Source organism: Durio zibethinus, chromosome 20 (assembly GCF_047325235.1).
Source record: "Durio zibethinus cultivar Kanyao isolate XHJ-2024 chromosome 20, ASM4732523v1, whole genome shotgun sequence".
Classification (NCBI taxonomy): Eukaryota; Viridiplantae; Streptophyta; class Magnoliopsida; order Malvales; family Malvaceae; genus Durio; species Durio zibethinus.
The window spans coordinates 3028023-3054670 of NC_143181.1; the positions used below are offsets into that span (position 1 = coordinate 3028023).

Here is a 26648-nt window from a genome sequence, read left to right on the forward strand (position 1 = left end):
CTTCACTTTAACTCAAAATTCAATAAACAACTATTTTCATACTAGACATACTTGACTCCACCTACAATGAAATTATCGCAATCATATTTTATTGTATGTTCATGCTTCACGTAAATCAATCTATCAAAGTATGAACTTGAACTCCTCTCTTGAATTGAGCTCTTTTGGGTTTGCCTCTTCTTTCCATGTCTCAAACCATCAACTTTTTTCACGTCTTGAACCTTCAGCTCTGATACCACTTGTTAGGGATCACACAACTTTGATACCAGTTGTTAGGCAAAAAGCCCTAATCCAATCAAGCCAACGAAAGTGAAATCAAATAATCAATCAATCACATAAGAGATAATAATTTAACGTGATTTGATCAAATCAACTTATGTCCATGAATGAGAAACAAGTCCATTAGTTGTAGAGAATTACAAACAAGTATAAAATCAAATCAAACACTCATAACTAATACCTATAGGTATTTTCAATCTCCTCTAGTCCTATGAAGTATTCTCAACCCAAACGAATACATTTCATGTGCATCCTTTCAACACAAACAAATATATACCCATATGTATTCATTCATCATACTTATATGGACTCTCTCAATTTTTTTTAATCCACTCTCATGCATTATATAAACATACATACCTATAAGACATAAATCTCTAGTAGTCTTATAGTGTGTTTATCCCATAAAACCCTAAAATTTCTTTATATCTTTTTCTCATATTTAACTTTGTAGTAATTTTACCTATTTATAAACTTATAAACTTATCTATTAAGAATCTATTTTCTCTTAGAATTCTTTTTTTACAAGTCAAACTTGCATTTTAAGAATCATTTTCTCTCATAATTCTTCTTTTATAAGTTTTTTATCTATCAAGCAATATCTAATCAATCTCAAATAAATCTGTTATGAGATTTGAGTCATTATTTCTAACATAGATTGCAGCCACTAGCACCATCATAATCACAAAACATAGCTGATCAATTAATGGTGAGAAACATTAGCCTATCCATTGAAATTAAACTTAACATTGTTGGTTTGGTCAGGGCTACCATTTTATTATTCCTGCCTCTGCCATTTGGCCATGTGCAGAAGATGAAGAGAGGCAGATTCCAGTCCTTCATGAAATTGTTATCATTGGTCGTATTTACTCTTCATTCCTACCGTGAGGGTTTATTCTCCACCAATTGATCAACATGACAATATGGTAAAATCCAATTTTTCTCATGACTCTGGAATATTAGATCCCTGAAAAGCGATAACGCCATGTCTACAAATTAATCTAAAGATTCTTTTTTCCTTATCTTCTATAGCGGGATAGGGGACTGAATTTGACGTACCATCTCTATCAGGCTTGTCAGTTCTACAATTATATTCTGGAGGCCTGAAAACAGCTTAGATATTAAAAACCTTCCAAAAAGTACTTGATTTTTTTTGTTGAATACATAGGGACGAAGGAGATAACGTTAGAGGCCCTTTTTTTTTAGGAAAAGAAAAATGAACGTTGTTGCTAGCAAAAACAAATCTTGGCTAAGCTCTAACTCCTCAGTATGTTGTACAGGAATCAGGATGTAGACCAAATAAAAAAGAAATGGCACAAAGGAGCTGAATGAAAATAGGGCAGCAAAACTGAGTGCCGATAAGTTCTGGCAGAGTCCTGCTACATTTGGTCCAAAAACTACGTTCCACTGCCCAAGCTTAAGAACTTTTTGTTGGTCCGGTTCAGAATGAAATGAATGGTCTGAGTAGTACGGGTAAATATGGAAACCAACCAACAACAGTTAGATAAATCTTAAAAGGAGAAGTTTGAATGCAGATTCACTCTTTAATTTCACTTGAGGTGGTTGCATTTTGCATCATCATTCACAAATTTCAACTATTTTTCTCCCAAATGATTCACACCAACAGTTAAAAAAGAAACTCCCTTGATTGAAGGGAGCACTTTTTGTCTTCTAATCTCCTTTCAAGGCTAGGTATCTAGTCATTTAGCCTAGAACAAGAAATATCACCAAAGTCAAGAATAAAAAGCAAAAAATGATAGAAGCGAGTGAGAAGTGCCGCTGGTCTAACAGTCATCCATAGCATATCGTCAATGACAGACCAGGAGAACTTCCGGCCCAACAAATCATCCCTTTTTCACCCGTCTTGATTATGACCTCCTTCGCACACCACAATATTGGCGTTAGATTGCATTCCCCAATTATTTCACTTAGATAAAACCATCACCATCAGAGTCATTAACCTGCCACCAACGAAGAACCGTTTTAGTTAGTAAAGAAGGAAAGATCCTTCTTGCAAACCAATATAAATATCACTCCAAATCTGCAGAGACTTGAAAAAACAAACCTACCCCAACCAAACACATTTCTAGTATAACTTTTAGAGAGTTTCTTTGTCTCATACTCATAATATTCTCCAAAACAAACCCTTATGGGAAACGTCCTTTTAGAAGCTTTGAACGTCCGAGTGGTTGGCTCCGGCGAAAAAATCCTGGTGCTTGCTCATGGGTTTGGCACGGACCAGTCGGCCTGGCAACGCATTTTCCCACTTTTCACACCTTATTATCGTATAATTCTATTCGACCTCGTTTGTGCTGGCAGTGTCAACCCTGATTACTTCGATTTTAGAAGATACACTACGCTTGATGCCTACGTTGATGACTTGCTTAATATTCTTGATGCTCTTGGCGTTAACCGTTGCGCTTACGTTGGTCACTCCTTCTCCGCCATGGTTGGCATCTTAGCTTCCATTCGCCGCCCTGAACTCTTCTCCAAACTCATTCTCATCGGCGCTTCTCCTAGGTTAGAAAAAAAAATGGAAAAGGAAGAAGATCGATCTTCATTTTTTTGTTATAAGTTTGCTTTACTGTTGAAATAATGTTAATTGGAAATGAAATTTATGGGTTCCAGGTTTCTTAATGACAAAGATTACCACGGAGGGTTTGACCAAGGCGAAATTGAGAAGGTTTTCTCAGCAATGGAAGCTAATTATGAAGCCTGGGTCAACGGGTTCGCCCCACTAGCTGTGGGGGCTGATGTGCCGACAGTGGTTCGAGAATTCAGCCGAACCCTTTTCAACATGAGGCCAGACATATCATTATTCGTTTGCAGGACCGTATTCAACAGTGATCTGAGAGGGATACTTGGCCTAGTCAGAGTACCCTGTTGCATAGTCCAGACAGCCAAGGATGTCTCGGTTCCAGCTTCGGTAGCCGAATATTTAAGGAACCATTTAGGGGGACGAACCACGATCGAGATTTTGAGGACGGAAGGCCATTTGCCGCATTTGAGCGCACCAGCGTTACTGGCTCCAGTGCTCAGGCGAGCCCTTTCACGGTAAGTTTTAGACTTAGGTAGGGGTGGGTCCAGGAAGAAATGTAATAAGTGAAGGGGATGCCGACACCTGACCAATAATTTGTGAACCATACGATCCTTGGACTAATTAAGATAATATCTATTTCTTTTTTTTTCTAAAGAGATAAGAACACCCACGTGATAGTCACGTGGTGACGTATATTCTTTTTGTTTGTTTCTTTTCTTGTTTTTCCTTTTGACTTTATTAGTATTTTTTTTTTAACTATTTGGTAGTTTTTAAAGTTCTTTTGCTCTCTATTTTCATTTGTCTTGACATGAAAACGTTTATAGTTCCGTTACCTTTCGGTACTCCAATTTCATCAAGATTTTTTTTTTCTTTTTATACTTTTAGGCATAAACAACTAAACGTTAGTTAAATAATTCGTTAATATATTTAATTTTTATTTATTTATTAAATTTAATAAAATATTTCAAAATTATTAAATAAATAAATAAATATTAATATGATAAATTTTATTTATATTTAAATTAAATATTAACTAAAAAATTCAATTAATAATTCAACAATATATTAATTTTTATTCGTTTATTAAATCATAAATATAATAAAATTTGATCTCTGTTCGCTCAAACATTAATTTTGATAAAAGAAAATTTGCGGCTTGTGGACCGGGGAGACTGCCTTTGGTTTGGTTGATGTCTGGTTACTAATGTCCTCTAGGATCCAAAACTTTAAATGGCTCATGAATTTGATGGGCCTTGCCCAGAGATTCTGTGTCCCCGGCAATCTTGTTTACGATTTCATTGCCGTCCTTTTCATGTTTGCAGTTTCCAGCATCCCATTTTCACTTGCTTTGGGGATTTTCTGTTTGGATTTTGGTTACCCAAAACTCTAGGAAGGCACATAAAGGAAAAAATCGAGTGCCATAATACTCAATTTTTCATTTTGATTTTTCATGCAGCAAGTTGAATTTGATGTTAAGGAAATGGTAGAAGAAAGAAACCACAAAGTTTAAATCTTAATTAAGTTTAGTTCTCCTTTGCAACAAAAAGAAATACCAAAAGAAAACAAGGGGGTAGAGTCATAGACAATATAAAATGACAATTATCTTCTCATGCTTCAATAGTTGAAATTTCCTTGGTAGTGTAAATTTGTGAATTTAACAATAGTTGAAAAAACATGCTTTGAGAGCTGAATGTCAATGCTCAACAAATGCTGTCAAATACCGCAATCCCATTAGAAAGCCAGTCATTCATTCACATTTTCAACGAGTTGAGCATACATCGAATTTGTTGAACATTAACCTATATCAAATAATAAATTATAGCTTGAAACTTGAAGGTGTCTCTTTCACTCTTCAAATTCCTATGGCCCTTTCAAACTTATTTACCCCATTACTTTCTTGAATAAAACCACATCATCCTCCAAAGTTTATTACAACAGTTTTCAATGAAGTTCATTCACAACTTGCCTATACAACAAGTTTCTTACCAGGTTCTCTGGAGTTTGGTCGGAAAGGTTCTTGTTTTAATAAGCCTGATTTTCTCACAGCCGATGGATGGGAGTCTTCGATGTCCCTGTCTGTCTATCTACATTCTACACTATTTTCCTTTTCGGATATTGCTTGTTCAAAAATAGAAAAGAAACAAGTTGAAATATTCATCTATAACAAACATGTAAAAAGCACACGAACAAAACAAACAGGCTAGGTGTCAGAACTCGGACCAGATAAAATAAACAAAAGTAGTAAACTAGAAAAAGTGTAATACACAACAGGTCTTTTGCAGGTCAGAGGCAAATTAGTACTATTTCCACGAAAACTTTAAGATCTCCAATTAAAAACTGACCAGCAGTTGGGTTGAGAATCGGGAACACATGCTCTTCAGGCCTTCACATCAGTTCTGCTTTGTACTTTGTACTGAAAAAGTGTCAAAGGAGTCATGAAATCTCAGCCTCATATATGCAAACACAAAAGATTTGGGCGCTCTGGGGCCTGCTCCTGAAATTTAAAATCATGGATTTTGTGCAAATAATGTAAATATGTCCTGACTTCATGGGCCGTGGTAGCACCAAAAATTCCAGCACAGCCCAAGAACTGCAAAACATCTGTCACAATTAATTTGTCCTGTGATTTCCGTGTCTGAGATCAGATTTGTTTTTGGGGTGGCCAATTTGCCATCAAACTTGCCCTTTATACTTGGAAAGTCGAAAGAAAAAGTTCTGATTTGAACCTGAGATTCTTGAACAAGTATGAAACACTGTTATTAATGAATTTGTGTTTGGGATATCCTACAGTCTGATGGTCGGTTGATTGATGATTATTTGATTATAAAATGGAAATTAAAAAATCAGATGCAAATTCCAAAGCAAAGCATATATAAATGCTACCAAGACTTTCAACTCATTGACCCTAAAAAACCGTCATTTTATTATTTCATGTTGTGCCAAAGTGGAGTATATTGTGGTCAAGGAAATAAAAAGGTTGTTGATCTTGAAGAACATATTTTTTTCTAATCACGATTTTCAACTAACACGCATAATCCTTTGATTATTTTATTAAAGAATTAGTGATTAAAAAACCTTCTAAAGTAATATATAAGGATTATAGTGATGGGAAGTGGCCTCCATAACCAGGTGTGCTTATTTCATCAGATTAGAAAGGTCTAGTGCAAATTCTCGTACCCAACTAATAATTGGTCGGTAGGGTAGGGTCAGATCGTTAGCCCTGGCCTCTTGGACCTAAACTACTATGGTGAGAAAAAATTTTGAGGAATTTTAAAATTGATGCAAAATTATAATATTTGATTTGGTTTTGGACGATTTTTTATTTAATTTGGATATTAAATATATATATATTAGATTAAGATATAATATTGGATTAAAAAATAAAAAATAAAAAAAATCAAATCGAATTATACATATTTTTTAATTTTTATATATATTTTAAATTTTTATAAAATAAAAATAATAACTTTATATCAAAATCTATTTAAATAAATTAAAATTTTATATTAAAATAATATATAAAAATTAAAAATCGATAAACTGAATTAAATTGAACTAATAAAATTTGATTTGATCCTGTTCGAATTGAATGAAGAATTAATTTGAATTCAAATCAAATTTAAAATTTTATAATATTATATAATGTCATAATTGTTTTGTGTCCACTTGACTAATTTGAAAACGAAATAAAAAATGAGAGTCACCATCAATATTTTTTAGTTAGATGCGATTGGTCACTTATTAAAACATATCATTTTAATTAAATTTTAAAATTAATTAAAATTTATTAAAAGAATAATTTTAGGGTCTGCGTAAAAATCTAAGTTCGGGAGTCGGTTATACGTAGGGAAGGATTAGCACCCTCACAGCGTCCGTTTAAAAATGGTATCACTTAACTATGTGTTATCTATTGATTTCAATAAAAATAGTCTTTATTTTTTGTGTTTGAAAAATAATTTTCTTAAATTTTTTATTTATTATTTATTATTTCATTTTTATTCTAGAAAAATAAATTAGAACCTTTTTATTTAAATAATTCTTAAAATGTTTCAGTACGTTGGTAATATTAGAACTTTTTCTCACCTAGAGATTTCTTAAGTATCGTTTCTCAGAATACTTTAGAATCTCATCATTGGAAGCTCAAATTTACTTTTCATAAAAAAATGATGTTGTGTATACAATGCAGAATGTTACCATGTTGATGCACACATTTTATTATCTTTTTTAGAAATTTTATTAATTATTTTTTTTAATTTTTTTAATTTAAATTTTTGAAGGAAAAAAGAATTTTTATTATATTGAAGTTTTTATTTAAATATTTCAATACAACGGTAGTATTTTTTAAAAAAAATCTTCTCATCTAGGAATTTCGTAAAACATCACTAAGAATATTTTTATAATCTCATCATTGGATAAAATTTACTTTTTCTTTATTGATATTATCACTTTATTACTTTTTTATAAATTAATCTTTATTTTTTTATTAACAAAAGATAAATTTTATTGTATTGAAAATTTTTTATAAATACTCCAATACATTAGTAGTATTTAAAAAAAATCTTCTCACATTGAGATTTCGTAGGTATCACTACTCGGAATACCTTTGAATCTCATCATCGGATAAAATTTTTTTCTTACATTTTTATTATTTTTGTGTTATTATTAAGTTTATTTTAAAAATTAATAAAATTTTAAAAAAATTTTACTACATATTTCATCATTTAATTTAACAAATATAAATATTTTAATATGCATAAATATTAGTAAAATAATATATAAAAAAAATTTAAAAAAATTTTTTTTTTATTTGAACTAGACCGGTCAACGGTTCGATCAATGCAAGTTTGGTTGGATAGATGGTTCGGTCCGGTCTGGTTCGATCTGGAGGTTCAGCTGGACTAGTCAAAGGTTGAAGGAGACGTGGGTCACCGGGTCGGTTACGCGAACCTTGGATTAGGTCGATGAGTTGACGCACGAATCCTAGGTGATTAAAATGACGTCATTTTGATTTTGACAGTTTATATAAAAAGTCCTAAAAAAAATTTTTTAGTCATTTCTCTTTCTCTTAGAAAAAAATCTCCTTTCTTCTTTTTTTTTCTTTTTCATGCCAATTAGGACCAGTGGCCGTCCACCTTGACGGCCACTGTGGTCCTTGTCGAAGGCGAGCTCTGATCACTATCGTCGTGTCAAAAAATTCTAAAAAACACCAACAAATTTCTCTCGACCCCTTAAACATAAATCTGACCTTTTTTTAGCAAAAAAAAGTCCTCAATTCCTTAAATCTGCCTTCTAAATTTTAGCCAAAATAATTTTCTCTCTTTTTTTTTTTTTATATTCTAACCTTTTTTTTTGTAGGTTTTTTTTTTTTTGCGCTGGGTTCCCCATTTCAGGGGACTATTTTTTATTTTTTTATTTTTGTAGAATGGTTTTTTTTTGTAAGTCTTCTTTTTTTTTTTTTACAAAAAGCTTTTTTTTTCTTTATAAAATTTTTTTGGTAATTTTTTTTTATCCTCCTTCCGTTTTGTAGGTAACAAGCTCTATTTATAGAGCTTCTGGGATTCAAATCTCAAAATTTTAAAGATTCGAATATCATATTTTCAATCAAAAATCCACACTACCAAGTTAGGTAGTGTGTCAAACGGTTGTCGGTGGTGGCAGAGGCTGACATTTTGGACTTTAGTGATGGTGCATTTAATGCACTAAATTTGAATCGGATAAGGAAAGAAGAAGAAGGAAAAAGAAAGAAATAAATAAATAAATAAATAAAAATAATAATGATAATAAAAAATGATGTTTACAACTACCTCTTTTTGCCTATTTTTGATAATTAGGAATAAGACAAAAACAAACAAACAACCATTTTGTTTTGAAAAAAAAAACATTGAGCACAAATTTTTTTTTTAAGGCTCCAGAAGTCTAACAATATTTTTGAAAATTTAAAAGACTCCTCTGGGCAGAGGCTCAACAACTTTGAAAAAAATAAAAAAAGTTCATCCAAGTAGAGGCTCAACAATTTTTAAAAATTTAAAAAAAAACTTCCTCTAAGTAGAGGCTTAACAACTTTAAAAATCTTATCTTGAAAAAACTCATTTCAGTAGAGGTTCAACGACTTTTAAAAATTAAAAAAAGCTCCTCTAAGTAGAGGCTCAATAACTTTAAATATCATCTTGAAAAATTTCCTTTCAGTATAGACTTAACAATTTTAAAATCTCATCTTGAAAAAGCTCTTCTCAATAGAGGCTCAACAACTTTAAAATCTAATCTTAAAAAAGCCCCTCTCAGCAAAGGTTCAACAACTTTAACAAAGGCCTAACAACTTTAAAAATCTCATCTTGAAAAAACTTCTCTCAGCAAAGACTCAACAACTTTAACAGAGGTCTACAACTTTAAAAATCTCATCTTGAAAAAGCTCATCTAAGTAGATGCTCAACAATTTTAAAATTTCAAGCTCCTTTCAGTAGATGCTTAAAATTTCATTTTAAAAAAAAAATCCTCTCAATAAAGGCTCAACAACTTTAAAATTCATCTTGAAAAAAGCTCATTTTAACATAGGTTCAACAACTTTAAAATTCATCTATTCTCGAAATCAAGTTCTCATCTTTGAATAAGTAAATTTCTCTCTTTTGAAATCTTCTGTTTGATTATTATCTTCATCCGAATATCAAAATCTTATTTTTTTAATAGGAAATGAAAAGTCTCTGTCTTTATTATAACTGCTCATAGATGCATGTATTAAGTACTCTAAATGCAATGCATGTAATGCAATTAAAATCATTCATTGTAGTAAAAATGTTCTCAAAATCTCTCATTTTTTGCTTCTTTTATTAAAATTCTCAACAATTGTCATGATTAATCTGTTCTTAACATCTTATCATTGTATTCTTTTTTAACAATACTTTTCTTATTCAAAAGTCTGCAACATCAATGTCTTGTCATGCTTTTCTCATTTTTTTTTTATTTACCTTTGCCAACTTTTAAAAAAGTAATGCTAAGATCTTTCGTGTTTATTTATTTATTCATCATTTTAAGTGCAAGACAAACAAAATGTAATCACACATTTCTTCTATTTGCACGATAAACAAAAATATCAAACGTGAATAAAGGAATGGATAGGTATTATTAAAGAAAAGAAAATATATCTCATTAAACTGATAATAAATGCATGGTAAAGTGTTTGAGTCTAAACAAATGTGCTTAAATAATGATCATAAGATAATTATGAATAAATATTCCCATATTCTTCTTCTAAAACTAAATCAAATGACTTCCTTGATCCTTTAGAGTTTGTCAAACCACACTTGCCCCTGCATTGCGAGATCTTCTCTTGATTATGCTTCTCTTTCGCATCCAAACCGTCTTTTCAAATTTTGAGCTTAGATAAGTCATCATTTTTTTCTTTTTTTTTCTAAGTAAAATATTTTTTTACAGCATCTGAATTTATTAGAGTAGACAAATCACCTCCATCCATCTCTGCCAAAATCAATGTCCCACCAAAAAAGGTTTTTTTCATCACGTACGGGCCCTTCTAATTTGGTGTCCATTTTTCTTGATTGTCATGTTGATTTGTAAGGATTCTTTTCAACACTAAGTCTTATTCTCTAAAGCGATGAGGATGAATTTTTTTATCATGTGCTCTCATCATCTTCTTTTGATATAATTGACTATGACAAAGTGCTGACAGTCTTTTCTCTTTAATGAAGTTCAACTGCTCGTAGCGATTTTGAATTCATTCTGCTTTTAAGATCCATGAAGACTTCTTAGGAGAAAGCTATCCTAGAGTAAATATCTTGATGAAGAACTGTACGATATAATTATGCAAAAAAGAAAAAAAATAAATAAAATTGAGTTAGTGTGAGGATGTGGTTTGAGAAAAAATATTTTTTTGTGTTTTGAGATTTTTTGTTTTGTTTTGTTTTGTATTAGACATAGGTATTTCTTACAATGAGGTGGACGAGGCTATACCTAAGGCTAGTTTTCTAGGCTTATTACATGCTGAGTTTGGATTGATACGTATCTAAAGGTTCTCAAATTATTTCTCTCTGTTGTCCACATTGGACTAGTAAGACACCTCGATCCTTACCCATTACAGGCTATGAACGAAAATGGTTCAATTTGAGAGAAAGTATTTCGCTTGCCATTACGGAGGTTATCACCTCACGATGACATAGGTACTCTACTTCCTTCTATAAGGGATAAAGCTCGAGTATAGAGCTCATGCATAAGATGTATTATATTATTATGTGTGCAAATATATCATAATTTATTAAGAGTAATATATAAAAAAAAAACAAAGCATAAGAGGTATAGTAAAATAATGTTTTCAATTTTTTTTTACCTTTTTGTTGAAAGTGAAAAATAAAAATCTAAGAAACCGATTAAGAATGTTTAAATCAAAATTTAAGGATAACACATAGTTAATTTTAGCCTGACTCTCGAAAACAAATGGCATCCCTAATGGAGTCTCCAAGCTGTCATAACAGTTTTGTATTCGCCTAACTAATTTGAAAATGAAATAAAAAATGAGAGTCGCCACCAATCTTTTTTGGCTACGTGCGATTGGTCACCTATTAAAACATATCATTTTAATAAAATCTTAAAGTTAATTAAAATTTATTAAAAAAATAATTTGAGTTCTGCGTAATAGTCTGGATTTAGGAGTCGGTTATACGTTGAAAAGGATTAGCACCCCCACAGTGCCCGTTTAAAAACGGTACCACTTAACTATGTGTTATCCATTGATTTCAATAAAAATAATCTTATTTTTGGTGTTTGAAAAATAATTTTCTTAAATTTTTTATTTATTAAAAATTATTTTTTTATTTATTTTTTATTGTTTCATTTTTATTCGAGAAAAATAAATTAGAACCTTTTTATTGAAATAATTCTTAAAATGTTCTAGTACGTTGATAATATTAGAAGAACTTTTTCTCACCTAGAGATTTCTTAGGCATCGTTTCTCGGAATACTTTACAATCCCATCATTGGAGGCTCAAATTTACTTTTCATAAAAAATTATGTCGTGCATGCAATGCAGAGTGTTATCATGTTAATGCACACATTTTATTCTCTTTTTTAGAAATTTTATTAATTATTTTATTTAATTTTTTGAAGAAAAAAGAAATTTTTGTTATATTGAAGTTTTTATATAAATATTCTAATAAACTAGTAGTATTTTCTAAAAAAAATCTTTTCACCTAAGAATTTCGTAAAGCATCACTACTCGTAATACTTTTAGAATCTCATCATTGGATAAAATTTTATTTTTTTTATTTATATGATCACTTTATTACTTTTTTATAAATTAATATTTATTTTTTTATTAACAAAAAGATAAATTTTATTGTATTAAAAACTTTTTATAAATACTCAAATACACTGGTAGTATTTTAAAAAAATCTTTTCACCTAGAGATTTCATAGGTATCACTACTCAGACTACCTTTAAATTTCATCGTCGGATAAAAAATTTTATTTTCTTACATTTTTATTATTTTTGTGTGATATTAAGTTTATTTTTTTATTTTTAAAGTTTATTTTAAAAATGAACAAATAAAAAAAAATTTAACTACATATTTCATCATTTAATCTAACAAATATAAATATTTTAATATGCATAAATATTAATAAAATAATATATAAAAAATTAAAAAAAAATTTTTTTACCTGAACCAGACTAATCAACGGTCTGATCAATGCAGGTCTGGTTGGATCGACGGCTCGATCCGATCTGGTTCAGTTTGGCAGTTCGGCTAGACCAGTCAAAGGTTGAAGGAGGCGTGGGTCACCGTGTCGATTGTGCGGATCCCGAGTCGGGTCAGCTGGTTGACGCGCGAATCCTGGGTGCTTAAAACGACGTTGTTTTGGGCATTTATTGAAACAACGTCGTTTTGATTTTCACAGTTTATATAAAAGGTTATAAAATTTTTTTTTTGTCATTTCTCTTTCTCTCAGAAAAAAATCACCTTTCTCCCCCTTTTTTTTTTTTCTTTTTCAGGCCGATTAGGGATGGTGGCCATCCCCCTTGACTGTCGTCGTGGTCCTTGCAGGCTACGAGCTTCGACCACCGTCGTCGATGTCAAAAAATTCTAAAAAATACTCACAAACTCCTCTCGACCCCATGAACACAGATCTGACCTTCTTTTTAGCAAAAAGAGTTCCCAATTCCCTAAATCTACCTTCTAAATTTTGGCCAAAACCCTTTTCTCGCTCTTTTTTTTTGTATTCTGACCTGATTTTATTCTTTTTTGCAGGGTTTTTTTTTGTGCTGGATTTTTCGTTCCAAGGGATTGTTTTTTATTTTTTTGTTTTTTCAGAATGGTTATTTTTATTTTGCAAGTTTCCTCTTCTTGTTTTTGACAGAAAGCCTTTTTTTTTTTATAAAATTTTTTTGGCAATTTTTTTCTATCCTTTTCTCTTTTTTTTTAATCGATCCTCCTTCTATTTTACATGTAACAAGCTCTATTTATGGAGCTTTCTGGGATTCGAATCCCAGATTTTTTGAGATTCAAATCTCATATTTTTAACCAAAAATTCACACTGTCAAGTTAGGCAATGTGTTAGGCAGCTATCAGTGGTTGTGACGGCTGGCATTTTAAACTTTGGTGATGATGCATTTAATGTATTAAATTTGAACCGAATAAGGAAAGAAGAAAAAGGAAAAAGAAAAAAAGCAAGAAAAAAAATAAAAAAATGAAAAAAAAAAAGATAATAATGATAATAAAAAAAATGGTGTTTACATATAATATATAAAAGAAATTAAACCAAAATCGATCTAATCTAACCATTACCATCTTTACAAACTATTAGCTAGAACGTAGAATAGTCAGAAAGAAGCCTCTTTGGCTTCGGTTCTAATGACAAAAAATTTTATGAGTGGGTTGGTCAAAGTACTGGGAAGGCTTTTTGTTCGGTTGCTAATGATTTTGCCTTGAAACCAAGATAGCGTGCAAAAGCGTAGCTACATGCAAGGATTGAACATTTTGCATGAAGCAAAGCTTGGTTTGTTGCGCACTTTCGAGGAGGCTTTTGACTTGGCTTCGCCTCTAGGGATTAATTACGGGCCGTGCGTCACACCCTTACCTGGTATATTCTTCTTCCAATTATTTGATTCAACGTAACATCCATCCACTACTACAAACGAGTCTAGGCTATTTTGGGCATAATATTTTGTAGCCTTCTGTAATATTATTGGGGAAGAGAAAATTACTATGAAGTATAAATCCCTTCTACTAATATTCAAAGCAGCAATTGGATTTCTTAAGAGAGATGATTATATCTAATTAAACTTATTCTTCTCCAACTTCCTCCATCCTTTTCTGTCCACAACCGTTATGACGTAAACATCAATAGAAAAGAAAATTCGAGTCTTTCGTGGAAAAACGAAGATTACCAATGGACTTGAAAAATTAATAAGTGGGTTCCTTTCATTTTACATTCTTCGAGCTCAAATAAATAATTATAAAACATAAATACGATATATATAATATAGATATGATATAATATAGATACAATAATATGATAATTTTTAAAAAATAAGAACATGATATAATAGAAGATAATAATAAAAAATAATTTTATATATTATAATCGTCAATTAAAAATATAAAATAAAAATTAAACTAATTTTTAAAAGATATTTGCTCTTATAAAGAAAAATGAATAATAGATACAATAATAAAAATATATAATATCATTATTCACACAAGAATTATTTTAAATTTAACAAGTATTTTAATATATTACAAATGTTAAAATATTGAACAGGAATAATATATATATATATATATATATATATATATGCAAGAGATTCAAAAGTGTCTGTATTTTGTAAATATTTAGTATGAAAACTAACTTAGCGTCAAATAAAATCATATGAAAAAAAAAAATGAGAGAAAAAGAAACCAACACTCCATTCCCAAAAATTCTAAAGGGGAAGTGAACGAAGGAGTACCCAGTAGGTCTGGTCTTATAAATCATCGTATTCTCTTTTCAATTAGCTGCTCAACATAGAACCATTGGAACAGTACGCAAAAGTAAGGAACCTATGGTGGTAGCGAAATTCTGACAGGTGGCAGATGATAAGATTGTTGGATTGTTTAACTCGTAAAAAATAAACGGCAGTGATGAAAGGGGGTACCTTTTTGTTTCTTCCTGAAGCACGAGTTCTCCGTGGAATTTCTTCAAATATAATTAAAGCATTCATTACATTTGTTTATTCCACTTTAATCATTCCTAAACCCGTAATTATGAAAATATAAAAGAACAAAGACAAAGTATGCATTTATATATATATTCTTTATAAAAACGTCAAAAGGGCAAACCAAAACCGAAAATCAAGCAACTCAAGGCTGACATCACTCTGTCACAAGATCGATTTTACATAAGATATTTACATTTTTTTTTTTTTTGTAAATCTATTTCTTATACAATCGCGATGGGGGAGGGACAGTTCTATGCTGACACATCTGAGGGCCTGGCAGCGGCATCGCCGAATCTTGGTTGCCGCAGAAGCTCTAACAGTGTCTCTGCCTGTCCAAATAATGACAAACAAAACGACAAAGAAATCACTCCATCCATTAGACCCAATAGATACAAAACATTAACTAAAAAAAAGAAAAAAATAAAAGAAATTTCAATCGTAGCAATCAACCGAGTGAAGTTGAACTGACTGGAAGAAAAATAAATATTTTGAAAGGACATTTTTATCGTAAAAAACAGGGCGTTGCGCCGTTGCGACTAGTGCGTTTTCTTTCATTAACCAAAATGGAAGGGATAAAACTTTGACTGACGAAGCAAAAACATTGTGCACTGCTTCTGTTCTTGTCGTAAAAAACAGCCATAAAACTGGCTACATTTTTCAAAATAGCCATGCCACGTCATTCAACGATGACTCCCGGCCGGAAGTTTCTCTTTCTCAGCTAAACTTAATACTGTTACTAGCAATTTACCTTTAGCTTGGCGCGATTAGTGCCTGACTGAGACAGAGCCTCTAGGGGAGGAATCACTCCTTCCCGAGTCACCATAGTACGGTACGCCAGATTATCTTCGCAAATCTGTAACAAGATCGCTATGGCGATTTCCTTTTGCCTTTGTGATCCAACTTCAACGATTTCCACCAAAACGGGAATCCCTCCTTCTTCAACTAATGCCGTTTTGGCTTGCGGTAATGATACCAACACGCTCAAAACGAAAGCTGACTTATCAACCATGTTTGACCCGAAGTCGGCCATTAATTCCACTAGTGGTTTCATGATCCCCGCTTCAACGGCCTTGATCTTGTTCTCTCTAACCGTACATAAAGAATACAGAGCCGTTGATGAGTCCTTTTTCCCGCGAAATCCTCCCTTCTCGAGAAGTTTAACTAAAAGTGGAATCGCTCCTGACCGTCCGATCGCCACCTTGTTTTCTTCTATCTGAGAAAGCCGAAGCAAAGCACAAGCCGCGTTTTCTTTAGCCGTTGAAGTTCCCGTTCTCAAAGTTCTAACCAGTGGCTTAATCGCTCCCGATGACGCTATAAGTTCTTTGTTCTCATCGCATAAAGAGAGATTCAAAATCGCCGTCACGCCGTTTTCTTGAAGATCAGGATCAGAGGATGAGATTAATGAAATCAACGGCTTAATCGCGCCGGCTTTAGCGATCTTGATTCGATTCTCCGGTTTGTTCTTCGCCAATAGTCTAAGCTCCAAAGCCGCATGCTTTTGCTCGTCAATCGAACAGGAATCGAGGTCCGATACGAGTTGCTGTATCAATTCATCGGAATTCTCAGAATTAGCACAGGCGAGTAATAACGGCCGACTCTGAGACGATGTCGATGGGAACTCCCCGGATCTATCGCTGTTACAATCACTGAAAGGTGAAGAATTATCGTTGATACTCAAATCATTAAAGCTCTTCCCCTTATACGTGTAATTCACTGCATTATCCATCTCCGTAGCCAAAGCACCAAGCAATCACTGCATTAAAATCTCTCCGGTGAATAATCAAAGACCCCGATTCATAAAGGGTTTTGGAATCGGGCTAACCGGATCGGAAAGTGAGCCCATTCGGGTTAGTTGAAAAAGGAGGAGGGATAGGGGAGAATATAAGGGGGTTAGAGCAACAGGCAGCTACACCTGGACTCTTGCAGTGGGTATTGGGGCGAAAGGTGCTGGGTTTTAACCGTACAAAGTCCGGGCTAAGAACGTGCGAAAGTTTCCCTCTTTAAGCGCGTGCATAGAAAGGGTTTTAATGGAAGACGAAGTCCTTTTCTCTCTCATCGATTAAACTCCGTGCGATTTTGAAAGTTCAACTGATAGAGATAATCTTGAGCAAGATACTCAGCACTGTGATAAAGCTACGTTTCAGTACTCTCTCTTCAAAACTGACACGTAACACCACGCACCTCACTTAAGTTATAATCGAATCGAGTGAGAAGTTCGAGCTCAAACTTAACTCACAATTAAAGATTTGATATTTAATTCGAGTTCGATCGAATTTTATTTTTCAAGTTTAAACTTAATTTGTGATCGAATTTGAGTTATTCGAGCTTATTCGATTAAATTTGATTAATATATAAAAATAAGCTCGATTCGTATACTCGATAAGAGTTTAATTATTCATGTTTGAACTCAGACTCGAACTCAAAATATTTTATTAATTAAAATAATAAAAATATATTTAAGTATAAAAATTCGATTAGATTCGTAAGTTACTCGAGTCAGATATAAAAATATTCTAATTCGATTCGATCGATAAATCGAATTACTCAAGCTTGAACTCGACTCGATAATAATCAAATCGAATTTAAATTTTTTTTAAATTGAATCTGAATAATTTATGAGTATTAATATATCATTTACACTCTTAATTACACCCGATCCTAATTCCCTGTTTTCTTTTTTATTTTTTGAATTCTTTTGGCCACTCGCCCAATGCCGCTCTCATCAATCAAATTGCATAGAATTTGATTCGGTGGTTTTAAATTTTTGGCCAAACGAGGTTGGGATCGATTTTTTTTTTCTTTTTCATCATCATATATTAAAAATATGACATCATGATTCACGACTATTATGCTCTGTTTTACAATTTCAAAACTGGGAAAAAATGTGGATGTGACAATATGATTGAAATTATACTACGCCAACCACGTTCCGTTATTGACTTGGAATTCCAATAGTCATGTGGGGCTGCAATCCGACCAAGTAAAATAAATAATAAAAAGAAAACAAGCCTCAGCTTATGTTTTTTAAATTTCAAATTGAAAAATTTTGTTTTAGGAGGCAACGTACTATAGAATTTGTAATGGACACTAGAAACTCTGAAATGCATTGTCTAGATGGTTTTAGAAATTTAGTAGCCGTTTCGATCTCATTACATGTTTAATTGAATTTAAACATTAATTTTAATAAAGTTAAATTAATATAAATTTTTTTAACTATAATTATAATAACAATAATTTTTATTTTTATTTTTAATATCATCGTAATTAATTTCATTATTTATCCAAACGAAACCTTAACATAATTTCAAAGTTATTTGTGAATTTTATACATGGAAGGTAGCTTTTCTCCGTCCTCAGTTGGAGCCTGATTGTTCTATTTGGTTTGTGGAGGCATTGGTGGGAATAAATTTTTGACGTTAACACATAATCATGGGAAATTTTCAACATAAAAATCTATTGGACCACACATAATATATTTCTGGGTGAGATAAAAGATATTTTTATAGCCTAATAGGGTTAAGAGCCCAATACTGATACTGACTCTCATTTCTTATGGACAATTTGTATGGGCTGATAGCCCAATCCTCAAAGGTATGATGCTGTATGAAAATCTTTGTTTTATAAAATACAAAAAATTAAAGATATGATGTTTCATTCAAGCAAAACATGAAAATACAACCAAATAATGGAAATTGTCTTTCCTGTTATTCCCACAAGGCATTATAGTTTGATGGCCACAATCAAAGCCGTAATCAGGGTTTGTCCTTCCCCTAAGGGTGACTCTTAAGGTGTCATATTTGCACCATCCATGTCAGTTGAATGGTGGAGCCAGCTGTGGTGGGTGAGATTGCGAGAATCTTCACAAATGAAAACGCATTAACAGTGGGATGCTCTGATCTTGTTGATTCACACACACACTGGTGAATGCAAAGCTCAACAATCAAGGCAATCTTGGTACCTTTGTACAGCATGAGCTCAGACCCAAGTCCTTCCTTTGACACAAAGGCTTTGGAGAAGACTCCAAAGTTTTGGTTTGGCTCTCTCTATAAAGCCTTGAACAAGTACATTGACTTGATGATAGGAACAAAATAATGTGGCCAATGGGATTGAAAAATCTCTTGATTTTCTTCCTTGACATTTTTATATAGGCATCGTGATAGTGATTTAAAATGGAATTTAGTGCCTTTCAGAAAGTGTGTACTTTTTTGGATTGTCCAAAATTTTTTATTACTCTTCCTTTTTCTTTAACGAATTATTACTCATTTTAAGTGATTACGCCTCTTGTGATGAATTTCTTTAAAGTGGCATACGGTTCGGTGCAGCCAAAACAGCTCAAGCCTTGCAAAATTTGTATAGGGCCTGTAATATTTGAAACCTAGTTGGTCATGAATCTGAAATAATGTATTCTATTGCTTTGAATGCAGAAAATCGGGTAAGTCGGATCAAATTTATTAATATATTTATGTACATTAGTTGATTGGATATTTTGGTCCATCCAATATTTGCTCTAGTAGTTTTCTTCTGTTATTTGGTAAGCTAATCACCAACTTGAAACGTGTAAGATGGTAGGGTTGGCATCGGGTCAGGTTCGGGGCGGGTTTTGCTCGCCCCGAACCCGACCCGACTTTATCATCAATAAATTCGATCCCGATCCGACTTGAATTTTTTTTATTTTTTCATACCCGACCCCGACCCGAATCCGATATTTTATAATCTGTATCCGATCCGACCCGAAATTAATAAAATATTATTTTTTAAATATAAATATTTAAAAATATTATTATATAAATATATATATATATAAATAATTAAAAAATAATTTTTTAAATAATATCGGGTCGGGTAGGGTCGGGTATGCTTAAAACTCGACACCGATTATTTCTTAACATTACCCGATCCGACCCGAAACCCGAAATTAAAAAAAAAAAATCCGACCTCATAAGGTCGGGTCGGAACCCGTTGGAGTCGGAACCCGTCGGGGTCGGGTTGAATTCCCATCCCTAAAGATGGATATCTTCATCGTTCAGTAAATGGCGGATACTAGATTTATTTAATGTTTCATGCACTGGAGTGGCTAACTCAAGTCTCGAGTTTGTTATACTAGCATGGAAAATGACACTACCTTTTTTAATGTGCTCACCCCTATTTTGGTCTTACCCAACTCATTTTCTTCCTTTTTTATCCCATGCAACGTGGTCTGAAATCTTTGGATTGCTGCCTAAAATTCAGGTCGAATGGTGCTGCTATTAGAAATGTATGTTATTACATTGTTGATAGCCACGTTCGAATGTCTTTTAGACTAAATGATTCAACTTTGAAGTTTAGTACTTTGGAAGAGCTTTACGTTTGAGTAATTCAAAGCAGTAGTTTCCATTCAATCAAACTGGTAGGCTTTACCAGGAATTACAGATAGAAAAATCCAGCACCTAATACACAAAGCAAGGGGGGAGAACATGGTTCTTTTTCCTTTTTTTGTCTAATTGACAGTTGCCCTTTTCATTCGAAGAATCTACTTTTGAATCAGAATTCGGGTTTCCATTGTCGATTCCTATGACCATGCATAATAAATTTCAGCGTATTAATGGTAATTTAAGTGATTCGCCTTTTTCCCACTTGTATAAAAAAAATCACTGGATTTTTTACAGCTTACGAAGAAAAAAACAAAATAATAATAGTTAAAAGTTGACTTTTGGGTAGCTGTTTATTGCATATTGCCTATTGCCAATTGCTGATTGGATACTAAAACGATAAGAGGAAAGAAAAACACAGAAAAGACTTCATCAGCGGCGGTTGTCCACCACAGTACAGTGTTCCAAAGCCGCCTGCTCTGCCTTCTCAACGGCCTTCGTCTCAACTTGCCTTAACGGAAAGAGTAAACAAAAAATACAAACCAAAGGGTTTGAACTGAATGAAATAACTTGTAACAGTAGCATCTACATGCCAGTTGGCAATGAGTGCTCGAATGGGTACCGGACAATAGATCCGAGATTTTGTATTATATCACATAGTTTTCTCCGAATTCATCAATACCAGTCATAATTCAGAAAATACAATAAACTAAAATCTAATAGCTCAAAGCCTCAAACACAAATCTATTGTTAAACGAACTGTACATTATTCATCACACTGACTAGGATTGACAAACATATAAGAACAAGAGAAAGATGAATTCAAACAGATATAAGTAGAGGTGAAATAGACACCCTTTTCCCTTTCTGATTCCAATGTAAACAAGAAAAAATGTAACTGAGACATGATAACAAGTAACTCAAGCCAAAGCATATAACCCTGGAACAAAAGAGAACCACCTGAAACCACAGCTACACTTGTCTGGCAGTGAAGGACACTTGGGTATCCAATGCCAAGTCCTCCTTGAAACCTTGTAATATAAAATCTCTGGCCATGTGTGGCAGCAAACACAGATCATTCCCTGATGCCAGAAACAATAAACATGCTCATAGTTGTGGTAACAGACAGACATAAATTTCCTGCACATCAATTCTGGCAATCTTTCCATTTCCTCCCAGGAGTTCCCTCCGTTACCCAATTCCCACAACCTCATGCTCCTTGAAATTCCATTCCTTCCAATTCCTCCAACCAAATACAACTTCCCTTCACCAATATCGCTAACCAGCCTCACGAATGTAAGCTCCCCTGGCATTTCAGTGTTGAGTCTCTCCCATTTTCCATTTTCCAAATCAAAGCACACTACAGAAAACGGTTCTGGGGTAGCAAAATGCAAAGACCCATCGAAGGATGCGCCTTCCTGATGGAAATTGTCAATGAGGAGCGGTTGAAAACCATCATATCTTCTCCAAGAATGAACCTTTGAGTCATATACAAAAGCATAACTGGAAGAGAATTTCGAGCAAAGCATGAAGATTTTATATCCATCTGGCCTAGAAACCAAAGTGAGCAGCTCAAAAGCATAAGGGAAGAAAGGGAATTGAATAACCCTGGAAGATTTTCCCAACAGATTGCATACAAGGAAAGAACATGAATTTGGGAGGGAGAGTAAGAAAAGCCCATTAGATGATGAAAGAAGATTAAACTGAGAAGCACAAGGCGGCAAGAAAGAGAAGGGAAGAGCTAAGTTGCGCCAAGCCCCAATGATAGTGTCATAGAGAGGAAAATGACCATAGCACTGGGGATGAGAAAGCAACAAAAAGAAAGAGAAAGGAGAATCAGAGGAGTGTTTGGAAATAAAAGAAGGAGAGAATACAAGAGAATTGAAATGCTTACAAGTTGACCTCAAATTCAAGAACGTTTTAAGAGGCAAAAACGAGAGTATGTTCTCGAGAAGTTCCGGAGGAAGCTTGCTCCAGATTCCAGGATCCATGTCTGTTGAGCCTGTCAGGGATTTCAAGCTTTTTGCAATCATGGGTTGTCCTAATTTGATCTTAAGAGGAGGCTTTAAGCGGCTTGAAGTTGTCTTCTGGCCTTTAAGCTGAAACATGGGTTACTTTAAGATTAAAAAGAAACTCAAAAAAACGTGTTTTGAATTAAAAAGTCCTCGTTTGCTGCGTCAAGTATTCAAATTTCAAACCAATCTTAAGAGAAAAAAAGAAAGGAGGTTAAGGGAGAAAGTAAGAGACTGGAATTTATAAGCAGCAACAGCATTGAGCCTCCATTGACTTGTAGATTGCCGTGTTAACACGCAGGAATCCAAAAAGAAATGTTTAAAAGAATTGACTAATGATATTACTAGGTTGGGTTTGGGTTTTAGTGTGTAATCATTGCTATTTAAGCAAGTGGTGGGGATCGGGGGGCTGGGTTTAGGCCTGCTCAGCTTTTGTTTTATTCAGCTCTTTGCTGTTCAAGATCTAATCAGACCAAAAAAATGAAAAAAAAAATGATCTGAAGAACTTTTCAATGTTTTCATTGATGTGAGCATGATTAACACTGCTACCACTAAGATTATATCTTAACGAGAAAACAGAAAGGATCTAGCAAGAACATGGGAAAATAAAAAAAGAGGTTGTGATACCAATAAGGTCGTTTAATAATGAACAAAAAGGTACACGAAATCTGCAGATAACTTTACCTGCAGGACTGACTTCAATCTCTTGACCAAAACCCTTCCCAGGGTAGCAAATCTTTTGCAAGTTTTGAAATTGTTTGCTGCCAATTTGATTGCACTCATAAGATATTATACAATTTGTAAAGAAGGCAAGAGGATTCTCGTTTCTCTCTTTCACTTCTCCCTTCCATTGTCGGAGGGTGTAATCAGTTCATCAAAACTAGAGATGGGCTTCTGTTTCTTCTTCCTAGAAGGATCGTTTAAAAAACAAAAACGGCTTCAGACAAACCCCTCCGTTAATAAGGTTTTGGGAGGAGGTGAGTTAAAGAGAGTTTTAACGATGACATGGCAGGTGGCTGAGAGAAGGTTTGGATTTGCGGCAAAAAGTACGGCTAGAGGTATTGGAATTGGTTTTTCAAACGCACTTTAACACTCAAATTAATCAAATTAATTAAATGTTTAAAGTTTTTTTTGGAAAAAAGAAAGTAACAGAGCCTAAAAGGCTTAGGGTTTATTTTATTTTATTTATACATGAGATGATAGACGATGATATAATTAGAATTATTAGCGATTAATAAAAAATTTATGTAAAGTTAAAAAGAAAATATTATTTACAATATTTTGGTATGTGGCAAAAATTAAAAAAAAAAAAAAAACATATTTTGGTAAGCTGCAAAGAATTATCTAATTTCTCTGGTTGGAGCTTTTCATTTAAGTGCACAATCACAATCACATCAATCACAAGTTCCTTCCTATTATATTACAACGTAATTTAAAATATCAAAATACATATGGCAACATAATTTGTTTTTTAAGGCGAAAAAAGAGTTTTTATCTAAAAAAATGTCTTATTGAAAGAAAATAAAAGTGAATCAAATCAATATAATTTCTTTGATAAATTATAATTTTAAAAAAAAATTAAATTTTATATTCTGAAAGTTTTTATTTTAATATAAAATTTCATAAAAAATAAATAATAACTTCTTTGAAACTTATTTAAAATATATTACTAAAATATTTTATTCTCATTAATTTTGACCAAAAAATTATCAAAATTAAAAATGCAGTGATAGAATTAAAGTTTCACCTAAATAACAAAAAAACATGCTTTTCTCAAAAACAATTTTTTTAAAGTGAAAAAGCATGGGAGAGTTGAAATCAGAGATCGATTGAGAAACGATTTTGAGAGATTTACCACAAAGAAAAAAAAAAAGGAAAAGCGATTTTGTACTGACAGATACAACGTGTTTTACCTTTTTAAAGGGAACTTATTTAATTTAATTCTATTCCTAATAGGAATATGTGACCATTGAAATACCAACTCTATATATGCCTACATTGTTTTTCTTTTTTCCTTTTCACCATCCACAATCTCTTCCTTCACTTTCTTTCTTTTTGTTTTCGTTTGTTTTTTTTTTTTACAAGTCAGCCATGATTAGGGTCGAAGGCGAAATTTGTGAAGAAGCAGTGTACAGGTGGTATCATGGAGATTCAGGCATGAAAAACTCACGTGAACTTTCATTGAAAGCAAGAAAACATCTGTCTGCTATGGGATGGGAATTTTGGTACGCAAAGAAAAAAGGGAAACAGGAATTGAGGTATCAATCACCAAAAGGAAAAGTTTTCTATTCACTCAAAACGGCTTGCAAAAGTTATATCGATGAACGAGGGGAAGAAGGAAGAGTGGTGGATAGAGACTTGAAACCCAAGCAACCGGCAAAAAGAAAGAGATTGAGCCAGGAGACACCAACCCAAGCCACCAAAAAGAAGAAAAAACTGAAGAAAATTAAACGACACCGATCAAGTAAAAGAGTACGAGAGGCTCCACCTCCTAATTCATCTAATCGTAACCCTAAAACCGTTCTCTCTTGGTTGATAGATAACAATGCTGTTTCGATACTGGCAAAAGTGTATTACCGCAATAAGGCAGGGAACCCATTGATGAAAGGACGGATAACTCGTAATGGGATCCAATGTGATTGTTGTTTCAGGGTTTTTACTCTCACTGCCTTCGAGAATCATGCTGGTAGTAACAACCATAGGCCAGCTGCTAATATAATCTTGGACGATGGCAGTGGCAGGTCTCTTTCTGATTGTCAAAGGCAAGTGATCACGAGTTCCAAAGTAGAGAGCCCTAAAATTGTGAAGGACAATTCGTATCAACATGAGAGTGATGAGGTTTGCTCTGTTTGTCGCGATTGGGGAGAATTAATTTGCTGTGATCATTGCCCTTCTGCTTTCCATGTGAATTGCCTTGGCCTGAAGGAAGTTCCAGATGGAGACTGGTTTTGTCCATCATGCTGTTGTGGAATTTGTGGCATTGGATATTTAAGTGATGGTAGTTTTCTTACTTGTCAACTATGTGAGCGTAAATTTCATGTTGGCTGCCTGAGGTTGGAGGAATCAAACGACCTAAAGAATTATCAGACTCCAAAAAACTGGTTTTGCAGCCATAGATGTAAAAATATCTTATCTGGCCTGCAAAAGCTTACAGGAAAACCAATTACAGTGGGGAACAATCTCACTTGGACGTTATTGAAGTCTGAGGCCTGCTCTGATAGTGATTCTGATCATGCTCATGGCCTGGATGCTTCTGCAGAGAATGACTGTAAGTTGAGTGTTGCACTTGATGTGATGCATGAGTGTTTCGAGCCTAGTAGAGATATTTACACTGGGAGAGATCTGGTTGAAGATGTTATTTTCAGCAGAGGGTCCAAGCTGAAACGATTGGATTTCAAAGGATTCTATACTGTGATTCTGGAGAAAAATGATGATCTGGTTTCTGTGGCTACTGTGAGGGTGCATGGGGACAGGGTGGCTGAAATGCCCCTTGTTGCTACCAGGTTCAGACACCGTCGCCGTGGAATGTGTCGAGTTTTGGTGGATGAACTTGAAAAGAATCTAACTAAATTCGGGGTGGAGAAGCTGATTTTACCTGCAGTGCCTGGTGCAGTCGACACATGGACTAACAGCTTTGGGTTTTCTAACATGACTGATGATGAAAGATCAGAGCTTCTGCACTATACTTTTCTAGATTTTCAAGGGACCATAATGTGCCAAAAACTGTTAAAATAGACGGATTTGTGAGACTGATATATCATATGCCTGTATTCTGATACTTTTCATATGGTTCCAGTATCGTTCCATGTATTTGCGACATGTATTATTTCTAAAATATTTTTATGTTTTTCCTCGTAAATGCTACTTCATCTATTTTACCTGATATTTAACATTTTACTCTTGGCTGTTGCCCTTGATTTAACTCACCACTGAATAGGAATCTTAATGTAATTAAGGAGACGGGATGAAGATTACTTCGACATAGTTTTGCTTATAGTTTCAGGTTTTCATTGTATGATAGCAGTTCAGTTCAACAGGTAACGGGATTTCTATAGTTGCTAAGTGGTCGCCCATTGCAAAAAGTTATGAATAAATTCCTTGATTTCCCTTTAATTATTATACCTTTGGGAGTATTTTGCTCTTAAACCTTGCACCATGGATCGAGTTCTATGTATTGTGGCCTGTGGATTCAATGGCACACCACCAGTAGTCATTTGCTTCCAAGGCAACAGCTTATCCCAAGTCTAATATGGAAAAGGGAGGAAAACGGCA

General features: G+C 33.4%; 4 protein-coding genes and 1 long non-coding RNA gene across 5 annotated transcripts; 2 read left to right on the forward strand and 3 right to left on the reverse strand.

The window, feature by feature from the left end:
* Window positions 1-1860: 1860 nt before the first annotated feature.
* On the reverse strand, window positions 1861-2487 carry LOC149513046 (uncharacterized). The gene is made up of 2 exons (XR_016330845.1): window positions 2349-2487; window positions 1861-2240 (listed from the first exon to the last, which is right to left on the reverse strand). It is a non-coding gene; the product is annotated as an uncharacterized LOC149513046 (long non-coding RNA).
* Window positions 2239-3591, forward strand: LOC111314890 (putative strigolactone esterase DAD2). Its single transcript, XM_022916505.2, has 2 exons — window positions 2239-2799; window positions 2908-3591. Exons 1-2 carry the CDS (start codon window positions 2429-2431, stop codon window positions 3335-3337), a joined length of 801 nt encoding a protein of 266 aa, XP_022772240.1. The 5' UTR covers window positions 2239-2428; the 3' UTR covers window positions 3338-3591.
* Window positions 3592-15069: 11478 nt separating this feature from the next.
* Window positions 15070-16908, reverse strand: LOC111315463 (uncharacterized). Its single transcript, XM_022917182.2, has 2 exons — window positions 15765-16908; window positions 15070-15345 (listed from the first exon to the last, which is right to left on the reverse strand). The coding sequence occupies exons 1-2, from the start codon at window positions 16740-16742 to the stop codon at window positions 15268-15270; spliced, it is 1056 nt and encodes a 351-aa protein (XP_022772917.2). The 5' UTR covers window positions 16743-16908; the 3' UTR covers window positions 15070-15267.
* Window positions 16909-21069: 4161 nt separating this feature from the next.
* Window positions 21070-23438, reverse strand: LOC111314891 (F-box/kelch-repeat protein At5g43190-like). The gene is made up of 2 exons (XM_022916506.2): window positions 23061-23438; window positions 21070-22463 (listed from the first exon to the last, which is right to left on the reverse strand). The coding sequence occupies exons 1-2, from the start codon at window positions 23157-23159 to the stop codon at window positions 21285-21287; spliced, it is 1278 nt and encodes a 425-aa protein (XP_022772241.2). The 5' UTR covers window positions 23160-23438; the 3' UTR covers window positions 21070-21284.
* An 841-nt stretch (window positions 23439-24279) lies between these two features.
* LOC111315099 (increased DNA methylation 1-like) lies at window positions 24280-26230 on the forward strand. Its single transcript, XM_022916706.2, has one exon. It carries the CDS (start codon window positions 24366-24368, stop codon window positions 26109-26111), a length of 1746 nt encoding a protein of 581 aa, XP_022772441.2. The 5' UTR covers window positions 24280-24365; the 3' UTR covers window positions 26112-26230.
* Window positions 26231-26648: the final 418 nt, after the last annotated feature.